General features: G+C 38.3%; 1 protein-coding gene across 2 annotated transcripts in view; it reads left to right on the top strand.

Annotated features, from left to right (window-relative positions):
- The window catches only part of GPR155 (G protein-coupled receptor 155), a 62269-nt gene extending 47512 nt beyond the window's left edge, over positions 1 to 14757 (top strand). For both annotated transcript variants that reach the window (XM_053597189.1, XM_053597190.1), the window contains 5 exons: positions 550 to 686; positions 2144 to 2239; positions 5343 to 5407; positions 7733 to 7870; positions 11550 to 14757. In XM_053597189.1, coding sequence (XP_053453164.1) covers positions 550 to 686; positions 2144 to 2239; positions 5343 to 5407; positions 7733 to 7870; positions 11550 to 11850 — 737 coding nt within the window. In that variant the 3' untranslated portion in view covers positions 11851 to 14757. The remainder of the gene's footprint in view (positions 1 to 549; positions 687 to 2143; positions 2240 to 5342; positions 5408 to 7732; positions 7871 to 11549) is intronic.
- The last annotated feature ends 2955 nt before the right edge of the window (positions 14758 to 17712 follow it).

The raw sequence follows: 17712 nt of genomic DNA, 5'->3' as shown, positions 1-17712 counted from the left end.
AGAATGTTTTTCTTTTGCTACCATATGTAAGGTGGAGCTGAAGTAGAAAAGTTTTTTTGTGAAAGAGCCCTCACCTCTCTTTTAGGCTCTAGAATTTGAGTTTGGTTTCACATGTGAACAAAATGTAGTGTGTAATATTGACTTGGTTCCTTACAGTTCTTTTCTAAGTCAAATTTTAAATTCTTTACTTAAAGGCAAGAGATAATCGTTAACTTGTTTAACGATTAAAAATTATATGTATAGAATTATATATAATACCATATTAATAAAAATTATATGATTTTATCTGCACACACACATGTAAAAAACATTGTTGACTAGTATAAAAGGAACTGTTACATACTGCTTGTGTTTTTTTCAAATAAAACACTGTACTAGAACTCTTCTAGAACAACATGAAGGCGCTTTTCTCCAATTTCATCTAAAATAATATACCGATTCTTAGCTGAATGTGCTTTTTTGTTGTTCCCCTTGGGAAGTCATTACAAATTTAAAGTGCATTCAAAGAAAAAGCTCTGATTACAAATTGCCGTGCTCCCTGTTTTATAGACGATCATTGTGTGAGTCGCTGTAACTCCCAGAGCTGCATATTAGCCCAGGAAGAACAACAGTATCTGCAGAGTGGAGACCAGCAACTAACTCGGCATGTGCTCCTGTGTTTACTTCTCATCATTGGCCTGTTTGCTGTAAGTATTTTGGGTTTTGTTTTGTGGCCATTTCTTTAAATGTTTAGCAAAGGTTTTCGGTCAGGCATCAGGGAGAAAGTTAGTTGCTGCTTTCTAGGAGCAGGGCAGCTGGGTCATCTCAGTCCTAAATGTTTGGGGCTAGGGTGGGAGAAAAAGAATGAATCGTTCACATTCTGCTGTTGCCTGAGAGCTCCAGGCGACAGCTCCTGCTAGCTTATTCTGCATAGCATCACTTATTCATTCTAGCTCCGAACCTAGAATCTGTGAAACCAGACATCTCAAGGATATGCACAGGCCACTTATTCCTAATGTGCTTGACTGACCAAAGTAGATAGATGCATACAGTATCTCTCAGAAGATATTCCTTAGATAAATACACTTTTTAAAAGAATTTTTTTTTTTTGAGACAGAGTCTAACTATGTCACCCTCAATAAAGTGCCGTAGCATCACAGCTCACAGCAACCTCAAACTCTTGGGCTTAAGCGATTCTCTTGCCTCAGCTTCCCAAGTAGCTGGGACTACAGGTGCCCGCCACAACGCCCAGCTATTTTTCAGTTGTTATTGTTGTTTGGCAGGCCCGGGCTGCGTTCGAACCCACCAGCTCTGGTGTACGTGGCTGGCACTCTAGCCACTGAGCTATAGGCGCCGAGCCAAAAAGCATTTTTAATTATGAAAAGACCATAACTACTCCATACTATAGATAGAAAATAGAGAAGAGTATCTGTCACACTACCGCCTTCTAATTCTTTAATACATTTTTTTCAGAGTTCTTATCACATATACAGGTTTATGTCCTGCTTTTGTCACTTGTCAAGCATTTTCATGCTGCTACATAGTCTTCATAACCATTAATTTGACAACTGTATATGTGAAATATAGCACTTTTTTTTAAATGCATGCATTTCTTTGATTAGTAAGTATCTTGTTTTGTGAATTATCAGCTATTATTTTATAATTCTTTGAGATGATTCCTCTGGGCAAGTTACACTTGACCTGTAAGGGAACCCTTTCCACGTTGGGATGCTCGTTACATAGTGTGCTATAAGCTAGCGCCACTTTCAATGCTATTTAAGAACAAAAATCAAAAAGTAAGAACTGCTGCCAAGAATCGCTGCTTAGTGATGCAGTTGTTTTCATTGTGCTGAACTAATTTTAAAATCAGTGCTGTCTCCGGCGAGTCGGCAGGCCTGCTACATTATGTAAGCTTCTGTATTGTGGCTCTTGTCTTCTCGCTTCAAAGCCGATCAGAACAGATGCTGTTTGAATGGCATCTGTCAGGAGGCGAGGTTGAAACCTCTCGTTGGAAAGACAAAGCCTCTATATTCTCTAGGTGTTTTTTCCCTTTAGACTTTTCCTCCCTAATTATTAAGCAGATAAGTAATTGTACTGTGCTCTGGATGGAGAGAAATGATCAGCTTGCTCCATGATAAAGCTCTCCCTTCTCTTTCCTTTACAGAATCTTTCCAGTTGTTTGTGGTGGCTATTCAATCAAGAGCCTGGAAGACTGTATGTTGAGTTACAGTTTTTCTGTGCCGTGTTTAACTTTGGCCAGGTATTTATTTACTGAGAACTTTCAGTGGTTTTTGTGTTCCTGGAAGGGTTGATTGAGGGTGATGGTACGGATGTTGTTTTCTTTTAAATCAAAAGGGCTTAGTTTGTCTGCCAGCTGCGGGTGCACATGACAGCTGACAGCTGCTGCCAGGCTCCTAGGAGAGATGAATTATTATATTGGTTAAAGTCATCAGAATATACACTGAGTGCCTCAATCAGAAATACTGAATAGTTCTTTGCTTCAATTCTGAGCTAAAGAATGATCATGTAAGCAGGGACAAGATGTCCTAACTCCCTTTTCAACTTTGTTTTGACCTTAATAAGTCACTCTGGGAAAATAACTTACATTCCCTGAGCCTGTAATTTAGCTGCTTAAATTTGTAAACATCATTTCATTTACATTTAATGTTTTTTGAACAATAGATACTTAAATCTTAAAAAAAGAAAATCATGTATTTAAATAAATTTTGGCTAGGGATAGACATTACCATTCCTTGAGCATCTACTATGTGCCAACCGTTGTTATGCATTTTATATTTATTATTTTATTTAAATGTCATGACAATACCTGCAAAATAAAATAGGAAAAACTAAAATTCCAGCCAGGTATGGTGGCTCGGACGTGTAATCCTAGCCTTTTAAGGTTGGAAGATCACTTGAGCTCAAGAGTTTGAGGCTAACTTGAGCAAGAAAGAGGTCCCATCTCTACCTAAAATAGAAAAAAATGAGCATGTGCCTATAGAGCCAGCTACTCAGGAGCTGAGGCAGGATTGCTTAAGCCTAGGAGTTTGAGGTTGCCATGGGCTGTGGTAAACCACTGCATTCTACATGGAGCAACAAAGTGAGACTCTGTCTCAAAAACCAACCACCCCCAAACTAAAATTCCATGAGGAAGTAATATGATAGGCACTGTTGTCTAAGTTTATGTCACTATTGAAATGGATATTTTAGGATAAGTGACATTTTACATATTGGGAATATATTTTTATGTGCAAATTTCAAAATTTGATCTTTTCTTCAACTCCTTATTTTTTTATTTATTTATTTTTTTGAGACAGAGTCTTACTCAGTTGCCCTGAGGTTGATTGCTCTGGAGTCATAGCTCACAGCACTTCTTGGGCTCAAGCAATTCTCTTGACTCAGCTTCCTGAGTAGCTGGGATTACAAGCACCTGCCACAACACCTGGCTTTTTTTTTTTTTGAGACAGGGTCTTGCTCTTGCTTAAGCTGGTCTCGAACTCCTGAGCTTAGGCAATCCACCTGCTTCAGCCTCTTAAAGTCTTAGGCGCACCTGGCCTAACTCCTTACTTTTTAATTAGAGAATATCTGTCCATAGATTAGCAGTTCAAAAAAACAAAAACCATGTTTGAAGTCATTGAGTTTGGCTATTCAATTTAAAATAATTTGCCATATGAGTTATCATTTGTCAACAGATGCTTCTGCAAATTTTTTCCTAGCATTAATTTCTTGAAATATTTCCAGTTTTTGTGGCTGTTACTGTCTGAGCAAAAATGGCTATGGTTAAAGAGACAAATGACCTTAGTCAATTTATTACAGACATGAACATCTCAAGAGCTTGGAACCCAACCCACTTTGTGATACTGTTTAAGGTCAGATTTTTTATCCAAGAACTAAGAAATATTAAGTTGAAAAATCATAATCTCACTTGGCATTTTGCATTCAGAAAGCCCACTCCAACTTGAGCCATCCCAGAACTGGGCCTAAGAAAACTTTATTCCACAGGGCTATCTCATGAACAGAAGCCAGGAACATGGCATTTAAAATGCTGCCCACGCAGCTTATGGCTTAAATGGTTCAAAGGAGCAGAAGAGACATAACCCCATGCCCATCCATTTTCCTCCTGGGGAGGTGTTGTAGTAAGACCAATCCCTTTTGGTTGTTCATAGTCTTGGGGTGAAGAAAGTTAAGTCCTTCCATCCTACTTCTTTTTTTTTTCCCCATCCTACTTCTATAAACCTATACTCAGGTCCTGATCCCAGTGTGCCTAACAAATGGCAGCTGCCAGCCTCTCCTGCCTCCCCAAACAGTCCTAAATTGCCCTGATCTAAGGCTGATAATCTGGTTCCAGTTTGCCTCATCACCCTCCCATTCTTCAAACCCTTCCCCTAACCTAGTCAGTTTCGCTTTACATAAATTCTGTTCCATTACTGGGTTATAATTAGACAGTGAAGCACTTATTATATAATTTCTGAAGTTTTTTTAATTTTTACAATATACATGTGTTAATTAGGTTTCCATTTTTTTTTTGCCTTCACAAAATTAAAAAGACTTGAAATTTAATAACAATAACAATGTTTAAGATAAGGACTAGAAACAAAAATTTAATTTCTGAAGTTTTAACAGAAAATTAATAAAAACTTAAGCAAGTGCAATTTTTTTAAAGGAGAAATAAAAACATGTATCCCTTAGATGTTTTCATTGTTCCTCAGGAAGCTGTCGTGCAAGTGTGGTTGCTCAGCACTGGTTTGTATCTGTCATAATTAGCAGGACAGATTGGGAAAAGGCGGGAAGTCATCATGTCTGCCTCAGGCACAGAACTGTAGCGGGCCTGCTTTGCACATTCCATTTAAAACACTGCATTAATGTACACAGCTATGATTTAATAATTAAAAAAAATAGTATAGTAAATAAAAACAAAAAACGCTGCTCTCTTGGTTGGGTGCAATAGCTTGTGCCTATATCCTAGCACTCTGAAGGCAGAGGTGGGAGGATTGCTAGGCTCAGGACTTCAAGACCAGCCTGTGAAACCCCCATCTCTACGAAAAGAAAAAAATTGAAAAATAATCTGGGCATTGTGATGAGCATCTGTAGTCCCAGCTACTCGGAGGCTGAGGCAGGAGAATCACTTCAATCCAGGAGTGTGAAGTTGCATTTGAACTAGGCTGATGCCATGGCACTCTAGTCTGGGCAACAGAGGAAGATTCTGTCTCTAGAAAAAAGTAAATAAATAAAAATCAAAATAAAATGTTGCTTTCATCACTATAGGTTTGGTTCCTCAAGCACTACATTGGTGGCTTCCATAATTTCTCTGTCTTAAAATTTTATTGTTAAATTCAGAAAGATAACTTTGTTTTCTTCCCTAGGGATTTATTTCCTTTGGAATCTTTGGATTAGATAAACATTTAATCATCCTACCTTTCAAAAGAAGGTAAATTTAGTATTGAAATAAATCTGTATCTGTAAAGGTAATAACAAAGCCATTCTATTAAGATATTAATATTTTTAAATCTCTAGTAACTGCTAGGAGACCACTAAATGCCGCACAGAGGTCATCTGTTGATTCACATATTTGTTATAAATAATTGCAGAAATACATTAGAAGAACTATTATAAACTCAGCATTGTAATTTGCATTTTAACAAGAATGATGGACACACTGACTTCTATCTCTGCCATTAGCTACATAAAGTTAAATGAAACTTGAAAATGCCTTTAGAAATGGAAGTAGTAGGGGTGTGCCCCAGAGGTCTATATTTGATTTCTTTTTCCTTTGGCAATACAATTCCTCTGTCTATCAAACTGATAACTTATAGAAACTCAAGTTTTCTTTCTAAATTTTTATTAGCTTAATGAAGGGTTTCTTTGAATTAAGATAAAGGATTTTTCTAGAAAAATACTAAGTGGAAATACTCTACTTTGGGGGTAGGAGGAAAAAGCAGGGGGAGGCAAATCTTTGTACTTCCTTTGTATTTTTTTTTTTATTTTATTTTTATTTCAGATTAATATGAAGGTACACATGATTAGGTTACATTGATTGCGTTTGTATGGTAAAGTTGAGTTATAGTTGTTCTTAGAGCCAGGAAGTGTGTCATATACCCATACATTGTTCCCTTTGGGTGGAACTTGTGGAACCCTCTTTCTCCCTCCCCACTTCTTGAATTTACTTGAGTTTTTCTCTCAAGCGAGCATGTAGTTGTTAATCTACTAGATTCCAACTTACATGCGATGAGCACGTACGATGCTTTCTTTTCTTTTCCTGTGATACTTTACTTAGGGGGAGTGTTCCCCAAATCCATCCAGGTTGTTAATAGTTTTCCCATATTTTCTTCTACAGTTTTTATAGTTTCGTGTCTTAGATTTAAGTCTTTTATCCACCATGAGTTAATTTTCGTTAAGTGGTAAGAAGTGCGGGTCTACGTTCAGCCATTTACATGTAGCTAACCTGTTCTCCCAGCATCATTTACTACTAGGGATTCTTTTCCCAGTGTATCTTTGCTTTATCAAAGATCAAATGGTGCTGTGAGGCTGGTTTCATCTCCAGATCCTCTATTCTGTTCCACAGATCTATGCCTCTGTTTTTATACCAGTACCATGCCGTTTTGATCATTATAGACTCACGGTATAACCTGAAATCTGGTAACATCATGCTTTCAGATTTGTTCTTATTTTGTAGAATTGTGCTGGTATTCAGGTTTCTTTTTTCTTTTTCTTTTTTTTTGGGGGGGTTCCTCATTTGTTTTCAAAGTCAAAATTGGTAGAAAATAGAAGTGCCAATGACATTTAATCTGCCAGCTCTCAGCTCGGTAGATTAGCTGAGTAGCTAATCTAGAATAGCTAGATACAATGTAACTATACAATATAACTATACAATATAGTTATACAATAACTATAAGTTATCAGTTATCAGTCTAGACACTGGTATTTGTCTCTGTGATACTGAAATAGAAAAATGATTAAATAAAATACTTGATCTCTAACCGTAGCTCAGTGGTTGGAGTGCCGGCCACGTGTTCTGGGGCTAGTGGGTTCAAACTCAGCCAGGGCCTGCTAAACAACAATGACAACAACAACAACAACAAAATAGCCAGGTGTTGTGGCGGGTGCCTGTAGTCCCAGCTATTTGGCAGGCTGAGGCAAGAGAATCACTTAAGCCCAAGAATTTGAGGTTGCTATGAGCTGTGGCACCACGGCGGCACTCTACCGAGGGTAACCTAGTGAGACTCTGTCTCAGCAACAACAACAACAAAAATCTGCCAGCTCTGAAGAGAGCACATTAAATGTGGCAACATTCTTCCTTTCCTTCTCCATCATCATCAAGATGCAATTGCTAGGGTCATAATCATTTCATGAATGAGGAAGGGTATAACACAAAAGTCATTGACCTTAATTATCAACTTCATAATGTTGATCAGGTGAAATAGTCAACAGTTCCATTGTCTGGGCTGGCAGAAACAAAATTGTTTTGTAGTCTAGACACTGGTATTTGTCTCTGTGATACTAAAATAGAAAAATGATTAAATAAAATACTTGATCTCTAACTTTGCATTTCAAAACAGTGGAAAAACACTCCAGCCCTCTTCGAATAGGAAACTGAGTACAGAGTAAGTTTCTGTTTGAGAGACTAACGATGTCTGGGAATTGTACGTTGGTGAATGACAGCCTTGGAACAGCCATTTTCATGGGATAACAAGGCAGGAAGAGTTCTCTCTCACTGCTTCTTGTAAAAATGACCTCCTTAAATTTTGGTTTTCAGACTCGAATTCCTATGGAACAATAAAGAAACAGCAGACAAAAGGGATTCTCCTGTTTCTGAGGAAATAAAAATGACCTGTCAACAGTTTGTCCATTATCACCGTGACCTCTGTATCCAAAACATTGTCAAGGAAAGAAGGTAAGCCAATTGCCGCTATAGATTCCAGACAAAATATTTTAGATGATGAAATTTGGGTTGGAATAGGCTATGTAATATGGCTGTGATGGACTACACGATTGTTTTCATTAACACATATACACATGAATGTTAAAAGATACAGGTCAGTTTATAGTTTAGAAAATGGCAGATGCTCTGGGAGACCAAGGAGGGTGAATTGATTGAACTCAGGAGTTCGAAACCAGTCTGAGCAAGAGCACAGACCCCCATCTCTCCTAAAAATAGAAAAACTGGCTTGGTGCCTGTAGCACAGTGCCAGCCATGTACACCAAGGGCGGCCAGCTAAACAATAATGACAACTGCAACAACAAAAACAATAGCCGGGTGTTATGGCGGATGCCTGTAGTCCCAGCTACTTGGGAGGCTGAGGCAAGAGAATCGCTTAAGCCCAAGAGTTTGAGGTTGCTGTGAGCTGTGACAGGGCCCTCTACCGAGGGCGACGTAATGAGACTCTATCTCAAATTAATTAATTAATTAATTAATTAAATAAAAATAGAAAAACTAGCTACATGCTGTGGTGGATGCCTGTAGTCCCAGCTACTCAGGAGGCAGAGGCAATAGAGTCGATTGAGCCCAACACTCTAAGGTTGCTGTGAGCTGTAATACCATGGCCCTCAACCCAGGGCGACAGAATGAGACTGTCTCAAAAAAAGAATGAAATGGCATATGAAAGAGCTATATCACTTTGATGTTAACATTTTTTAAATGTCATGTAACTTCTGATTTCCACATTAAATGTGGAAACTTTAGCTTAGAATGAACTAAAATGTTATAGGATATTAACATTCAAGTTGGCCATTAGTGTCTCTCATAAAACTTTGAGATAGTTGGATTTAGAAGGGATGTTATATTCCCATCTCCTGGTGGTATATTTCATATTACTAGTACTGTTGGCAAGAAAAGGAAATGAAATTTCTGCCTCTTAATTAATTTTGCAGCTTGTATTTTACCTCATCTTGGTCTGGAAAGTATGCAGTAAGAAATGATGAACTGTGAACAAACAAATGGTATAGTGCCCATATATTTGATAGTCATAAACAGAAAGCAAAAGAACATAAAACATAAAGAAACTAATGTTTTTATGGCGATAATTGAAATTTTGAACATTTGTAAAAATTACTATTTTGTTCTTTTTGTGAGACCGAGCCTCACTCTGTCACCCTGGGTGGAGTGCTGTTGTTGTACAGCTCACAGCAACCTCAAAATCCTGGGCTTGAGCAATCCTCTTGCCTCAGCCTCCTGAGTAGCTGGGTGCCTCCCAGAGTGCTCCAATTACAGGCTTGAGCCACTGTTCCTGGCTGAAAATTACATTGAGGACGATTTATCTCCATATCTTATGCCTACATTTAACATGTACATCATTATAATCGGAAAGTAGCCTGGTGTAGACAATAGAGAGGGGACTCATTGGGTGTGGACTATTACTAGAATTTACATCCTGAACTACACTTATTAGCTGGGTGACTTCAGGAAAGTTCATTCTCTAAACTCTAGTTTTCCTCTTCTTTACAATACCTGACTCTCAGGTGTGTTTGAAGTAGATGGCAGAATGTGACTGGCCTAGACCACTTTCTGGCAATGGTAAACCATGAAGAAAAGTTAATTTTCTACCCTCAGAGGGCTGAGCACAATTATTTCAAAGTACCGCGGATAGTTTTAACAATTTTAAAACTGCTTTTTAAAATTAAAAATTACAGGTTCATACCTATAATCCTAGCCCTTTGGGAGGCACTGATGGGAGGATTGCTTGAGGCCAGGAGTTTGAGATCAGCCTGAGAAACAAAGCAAAACCCTGTCTCTACAAAAAAAAAAAAAAAAAAAAATACAGTAAAATTAGCCAGGCATGGTGGTGTATCACCTGTAGTCCCAGCTACTTGGGAGGCTGAGGCAAAAGAAATCACTTGAGCCTAGAACTTGGAGGTTGGAATGAGCTTATGATGATGCCCTGCACTGTAGCCTAGGCAACAGAGCAAGATCCTGTGTCAAAAAATAACAAATAAACAAACAAACAAATAATTACAATTTAAAAGAGAAGTCCATGTTCTGTCAGGCCCACTGTGATTGCCAGCTGTTAGAGAGCATAGCTCTTGCCATTTGCAGGAGTACCAGGCTGCCTCAGTCCAAAGACGGCGAATTGGGCACGAGTCAGGAGTGTACTGGCCTGTTCCCTGCCCCTTTACAGGTTTTATGGCCTGCGTAGTGTCACATTCCCTGCCATTCTGTACAACTCCATGGACCGTTGGTATAGTTGCCTGATCATAGTCTTCAGGAGAGAAATACAGCAGAACTTCCATAGGTGACTGCCTCCCTACATTGACCACCCCCTTAAGTTGACCTAATTTTCATGGACCAGACAGGCCCCACATGTACACATTGATACAGTTGACCGCCTCCAGATGTTGACCAGTTTGCTATAGTCCCTTGGGTAGTCAACGTACAGAGGTTCTACTATATTATTCAGTTTGTGTCTGGGCTAGAAGGTGTCAGGCTATAAATAAAAAATCAACAAGCAAAAGAGGCTAACACACAGGTTGTGAAATTCAGGCTTTTGTTGAAAGTGATGTTTGCAGTTGCAAGGCATTAATTCAGGTATCTTATCACTAAGTGAAGTACTGATGTTAAAATATTGTGATTTTATGTACTTGAGAAAATTTTTCATGTATATTAATCTTTTTTCTAATTTTAGATGAAACTCTCATGTATATTCATTTATGATGAAATGTTTTTAACTTTTTGTAATCTGTTTCTCGTTTCATCCTGATTTTCATCTAGTTTCCTACCGTCAAGCACTTTAGGTTTTATGGCTTGACTGATGCTGTGGACAGATTCATGTTGTCTGTTGCATGTTTGTATGAAAATGTACAAAATTCATTTAATTGGGTTTTCTTCATCTCTTTCCCTTGTTCATTTGCTCATACTTAAGGCACCTCATGTTTGTATCAGGAAGACAGATTTTAAATAATCAAGAAACAGATTCATAATCAAAATACATTTAAAAAACCTTAGATTCACAGCAAGACAGATCTTACATATTCCTTCTTTGCTTTCTAGTGAAGCAAATTACTGACAAACATGCGATCTTCCCTCAGTCTTGCTACTGAGGAAAAGAAGAAAGGCTACTTGTGGCCACTCTGCTGCATATGTAAATATAATGTATATGTAGCTAAAACTCAAGTTTGATTTGAGTAGTTTAGTGAAAATAATCACTTTTTAAGAGCTTGTGAAAATATTTAATGTTCCTAAGACAATTACTCAGCAGAACTAAAATAGTAAGTTACAAAATATGTAATATTCAGCTAACTTCAGGATAGACCTAATCATAAAATGCCATGTTACTATAAAAAGAATATTTCTTTGTAAGTGCATTTACATTATCTGTGTCTTTTTGTTGTTGTTGTTGTTGTTATTTAAGCATTTCTGCTTTCACAAGAATTATTGGCATATTTCTCAAGTGGATCTTTCTAGGGTCAGGCGAGTCAACAAATCCTTTTTATTCAGAATGCCTTCCATTCTGGCCGTGCTTTTAACTACCATGCTGTCTTTCCTTCTTTCCTTCTGTTTTTCCTTACTTGTCCTATATCATGCAGTGCTGATACCAGATTTACAGAACATATGGGTGAATCATTCCTTTGACATACAGGTGTGGTGCAAAGACTTCTGCTGGGACCTTTTGTGGCTGTGACCTGGTGAACTGGCTAATTGAAGTTGGCCTTGCCTCTGACCGTGGTGAAGCTGTGATATACGGAGATAGACTGATGCAAGGGGGAGTCATCCAGCATATTACCAACGAATATGAATTTCGAGATGAGTACTTATTTTACAGATTTCTTCAAAAGAGTCCTGAACGGAGTCCTCCTACTGTTCATACAAGCACCCCCCAACAAGAAAGATATAAAGAAATTGAACATTCATCTCCATCCTCACTTTCCCCTAACACCTGAACTATGAGGCAGGGAGACCCCTACATGGAATCATAGTCTATCTCTAAATCTGTTACATTTTAGCTAGGTGACCTTGGGCAAGTTACAACCTTTCTGAGCCTCAGTTGCCTCTTCTGTAAAACTTGACAAGATGTTTTCCTAACCCACACTAAAGGTCTGTGATTTTATGTGTAAGTAAAACACATAGGAAACTGACTTAGGAAAAAGAAAACCAAATCAAAATTTAAAGTTCAGGTAATGAATATAATGATAATATATAGTCGTCCCTTAGAATCCAGAGGCTCTATCTAGTACTTCTGCAGATACTGGCATCCGAGATTGCTCCAGTCCCTTACATAAGATGGTGAAGGATTGCATATAACTTACTCACATCCTCCCATACACTTGAAAAGATGACTTATAATGTCTACTACATGTACATGCTATGTAAATAGTTGTTATACTGTATTATACAGGGAATAATGACAAGGGAAAAAAGTCTGTGCATGTTCACTATATATGCAGCCATGGTAGGCCTAACTACATTTTTGATCTGCAGTTGGTTGAATCTGTGGATATGGAACCAGCACTTAGGGAGGGTCAACTGTACTATCAACAATAGTGACATGTCAACATTGTAAAATCTTTGTTTTCTACAACTGTTTGCTAGAATTTCAAAATCAACATCATATTAGCTATTCCTTTAAGTTGCCACATTTGACAGGTATATTGCTGGCAAGAAATGGACCTTAAATTATGACAACTTCATGTATATTCATATTACCTCCTACAAAAGATTTTAATGATTCCACTAAAGGTTTTTATTCTTCTTTTTTCCACTTCTTTGACAAATAGTACTCATTTAAAATCTAAAAGCACTATTTTTGAAGACCTGACTTTTTTTTTTTTTTTTTTTAAGACAGAGTCTCACTCTGTTGCCCCAGGTTAGAATGATGTGGCATCATTGCTTACAGCAACCTCTAACTCCTGGATCCAAGCAATCCTCTTGCCTTAGCCTCCCAAGTAGCTGGGACTACAGGTGCCCACCACAGTGCCTGGCTATTTTTAGAGATGGGGTCTCACTTTTGCTCAGGCTGATCTCGAACTCTTGAGCTCAAGCAATCCACCCACTTCGGCCTCCCAGAGTGCTGGGATTACAGGCCTGAGCCACTGCACCTGGCCTAAGACTTGTCTTTTCTTACATTTCTATCCAAAGTACTAATCTTTGCCATATGGAAGGAAAGAAGAAACCTCTGTAAATATATCTACAATCTTTCAAAAAGTATAATTTGATCTTTAACTTTTGTATTACAAGTAGGAAGATTTATTTAAATTTTATCAGCAAAATTATTGCCATGTGATACGTCATTTCCGGCTTTTGCACAAAGCATCATAGTGCAAGATGATGCACTGTGATTCTACTTCATTCCCTGAAACTAAAAAAAGAGAGAAAACTATAAATTTTAAAATTACTAAATGTTGCCCTCTTTCTTAGTCCATTCAGACTGCTCTAACAAAATATCATAAACTGGATGGCTTATAAACTAACAACCAAAACGTATTTCTCATAGTTCTGGAAGCTAAAAAGTCCAAGACCAGAGCTCAACAGATACAATGTCTGGTGAGGGCCCAGTTTCTGGATCATAGATGGTAGCCTCTTGCTGTATCCTCACATGGAGAAAGGAAGAACTATGGTCTCTCTTTTTTTTTTTTTAAATCATTTAATTTTTTTTTTAAGCTGGGGCTGAGTTTGAACCCACCACCTTCGGCATATGGGGCCAGCATCCTACCCCTTTGAGCCACAGGTGCCACCCAGAACTATGGTCTCTTTAACCCCTTACAAAGAGTCCCATTCATGGAGGCTCCACCCTCATGACCAAATCCCCCTCCCCAAAGGCCCTATCTCCTAATGCCATCACACTGGGGATTAGGTTTCAATATATGAATTTGGGGGGGACACAAAATCGTTCAGACCATAGCACCCTCAGATTAGCTTTATCTTTAATAAATTAAAAAGACAGGGCAGCGTCTGTGGCTCAGTGAGTAGGGCGCCAGCCCTATATGCCGAGGGTAGTGGGTTTGAACCCGGCCCCAGCCAAACTGCAACAAAAAAATAGTCGGGCATTGTGGTGGATGCCTGTAGTCCCAGCTACTCCAAAGGCTGAGGCAAGAGAATTGCATAAGCCCAAGTGTTAGAGGTTGCTGTGAGCTGTGACTCCACAGCATTCTACGGAGGGTGATAAAGTGAGACTCTGTCTCAAAAATAAATAAATAAGAGATGTAGTCATATGACCTTTGTTCATCTACTTATTAAGTGTCAGCGCTAGTTTAACTTATTTAAAACATATTTCAAATATTTAATTATCTCATACTTTTAGTGTCTCATATATTAAAGCCATTTAGAAAATAATTTATGGGATTAGTGTCATTATCCTTTTAATGCAACAAATGTATAATTTTTAAAAAACCTGCATGGAAGCCTAGTGTATTTAACAAGTAAACTATACTTTAGTATTTACATATACCAATTTTAAGTTGTCATTATGGAATGGGGATGTTTTTAACAGAAGTGTCTTGCCATAGAACTTTCTTTTTTTAACATGACTACATTAGACTCTCTGAACGCTCAGGAGTAAGCCTAGGCCTCAATTCTGTACCAGAAATTTTTTATTGTTACATTAATAGATATTAATTCACATGCATGCAGGCAACTCTCTGTGATTTGCATGAATGGCATCTTTTTCTATGGGAGACACTAGAAGAAAACCCTGGATCAGAATGATCTGCAGTTTCAAATAAAATAAAGGCTGTTAAGAGATGTTTTTTAGAATTGAGGATATGCTAATTTTATTAAATGAAAATATTTGTAACTGTTACTTTCTCACTGACAAAGCAGGTTTCTCAATAAAATACCTATTTTAACTTGCACTAACATCTTTGAGTAATCAGAATGATGCAGAAGCCGTCATAGAGGTCTTTTCTGTAAGTTCTCAATGTTTCTGGGGGGTTTTTTGTTTGTTTTTTTGAGACAGAGTCTCTGTTGCCTTGGGTAGAGTGCTATGACATCATAGCTCACAGCAACCTCAAACTTTTGGGCCCAAGAGATCTTGTCTCAGCCTTCCAAGTAGCTAAGACTACAGGTGCTGGCCATGATGCCTGGCTAGTTTTTCTATTTTTAGTAGAAATGGGGTGTCGATTTGCTTAGGTTGGTCTCGAACGCCTGAGCTCAAGCAATCCACCCGCCTCAGACTCCCAAAGTGCTAAGATTACAGACGTAAGCCACCATATCCTGGCTTCTCAATGTTTTCTTAAATGGCTTTTCTGATCCTTCATGATCCTCTGGATACTATGTTCAGGGCCTTGCCCAATTGTGCATTCAATAAACACTTTTTATGAATGAGTCAATATGACTTAGAGACCTTTGCATACATTTCATAATTTTTTTTCTAAGACAGAGTTTTACTTTGTTGTCCTCAGTTGAGTGCTGTGACATCACAGCTCACAGCAACATCAAACTCTTGGGCTTAAACGATTCTCTTGCCTCAGCCTCCCAAGTAACTGGGACTACAGGTGCCTGCCACAACACCTGGCTATTTTTTTGTTGTGGTTGTCATTGTTGTTTGGCTGGCCCAGGCTGGGTTTGAACCTGCCAGCCCCGGCCACTGAGCTATAGGCGCCGAGCCCATTTCATAGTTTTTAATAATGCCAGGTTACAGCGAGGGAAAAAGATTTGATGCAATTTTGATTAAAACCTACTCTTTTTGTACTAATCTTCAGCACAGTCAATTGTTTTCTTAGCTCTCGATGAGTAACTTCATGCCTAGTTTGTGCTTAGATTTCGATATTTCTAGAATAAGATAAAGTGTACTTGGCATTTTTAGAATAACGATTAATCGGTTTCTAAAAACAAGAAAAATGTAAGATTATTGTTTTACATGTTTGCTATGCAGCAGAATACAGCTCTTAGTTTTTTGTTTTTGAGACAGAGCCTCAGGCTGTTGCCCTGGGTAGAGTGCCGTGACATCACAGCTCATAGTGACCTCTAAATCCTAGGCTCAAGCAACTCTCCTGCCTCCGCCTCACAAGTAGCTGGGACTACAGGCACCCGCCACAACACCCAGCTATTTTTTTGGTTGCAGCCTTCATTGTTGTTTGGTAGGCCCAAGCTGGATTTGAACCAGCCAGTTCAGGTTTATGTGGTTGGCGCCTTAGCCTCTTGAGCCACAGGTGCCAAGCCCAGCTCTTAGTTTTTGCCCTGTCTTGAATCCTGTAAAATATTAAATTATTTTAGGCCACTGGTATATGTAAGTGGTGACAAGTGATCAGAATCATAAATGTTATCACTGTACTTCAGGAAAAGTTGGGATTATAAATTTCTGCAAGTGATAGATAAAAACCTGACGTAATTATTTCAAAAGAGAAAACATTCACTATGTAGACCTGTTTGGGGTAAATTTTACAGGAAAGAACTATCAAAGATGGTGGGCTGCATAATTATTTCTAGGACAAAATTTTTGGTTGATGATTAATATATAAACTGACATTTTCATGAAAGATCAAACAAACTAGCTTTCCTTAAAAGATTCAGTTTATTTGCATTTATTAATTTATGGTAAATAATAAACAATTTAAGTGTTGACAAAAACTTAATTCCAGCTATTTTTTTACACGTAAGACACAGATAAAATTTCAGAAAATCATATACTACAAGGCATTAATTACCTACACATATATCCTTAGCCCAAATACCATATCACATTTATAGAGTCTATTTTTTAAACTAATGCATGTATCTTTAGACTAATCCTTGCCTTTGGGGAGTTATTTCCATTTTTAATATGGAAAGCAGAGAAAGGTTGACTTGAGACTTACGAAAGGCTACCAAGTTGTATAGGTTGCCTTGCTAAATTTCTACAGGTGGAGGAGAGCTGTATGAATTCCTTCTATCAATACTTGAATGTTGGCCGGGCACCATGGCTCATGCCTGTAATGCTAGCACTCTGGGAGGCTGAGGCAGGTGGATTGCTTGAGCTCAGGAGTTTGAGACCAGCCTGAGAACAAGACCCATCTCAACTAAAAATAAAAAAACTAGAAACTAGCCTGGCATTGTGGGGAGCATCTGTTGTCTCAGCTTCTGGGGAGGCTGAGGCAAGAGGATCAGTTGAGCCCAGGAGTTTGAGGTTGCTGTGAGCTAAGATGCCACAGCACTCAACTGAGGAGAACAGAATGAGACTCTGTCTCAAAAAAACAAACAACAAAAAACCTTGAATGTTCATTTAATAAATATTTTCTGAGCATCTAGCATGAATAATGAACACTGAGCACACAACAGTGGGAACAAATATGATTCCCATCTTCATAGAACTTCTGTTCTAATCTGTGTTAAACACATAATCAGCTTGCGATCAGAATCACATGTAGCTCAGAGAAACCTGACCTTGTGGTATGGGGAAAACTTCCCTGAGGAAGTGAGGTCGCAGCAAAATTCTAATGGATATAAAGTACTACTTATGTAAGGGGGACACATGGAAAGAATGGTGTAAGTAGAAGGCTCAGCCGCGAGGAAGGCATATTGAAGGATTCGAAGGAGCAGCACAGTTGAAACTGAAACAATGGTGAAAGTGGGACAGATAAGCAGGATCTTTTTGGTTATTTGTGAAGGATTGGGACTTTAGCCAAAGATCACTGAGTCTTTAATAGTTTAGACTCAATCATAAGAAAATGAACAAACACATGAAAAAATAGGCAAAAGATCTGGACACTCCATCACAGAAGATAAACAGATGGTAAACGAGCACATAAAAAGATGTTCAACATCATATGGCATTAGGGACTTGCAAATTAAAACAAGCTACACACCTGTGTGAATGGCTGAAATCCAAA

This window comes from Nycticebus coucang, chromosome 7 (genome assembly GCF_027406575.1).
Source record: "Nycticebus coucang isolate mNycCou1 chromosome 7, mNycCou1.pri, whole genome shotgun sequence".
Taxonomy (NCBI): Eukaryota; Metazoa; Chordata; class Mammalia; order Primates; family Lorisidae; genus Nycticebus; species Nycticebus coucang.
This window is presented reverse-complemented; position numbering and strand designations above follow the sequence as displayed.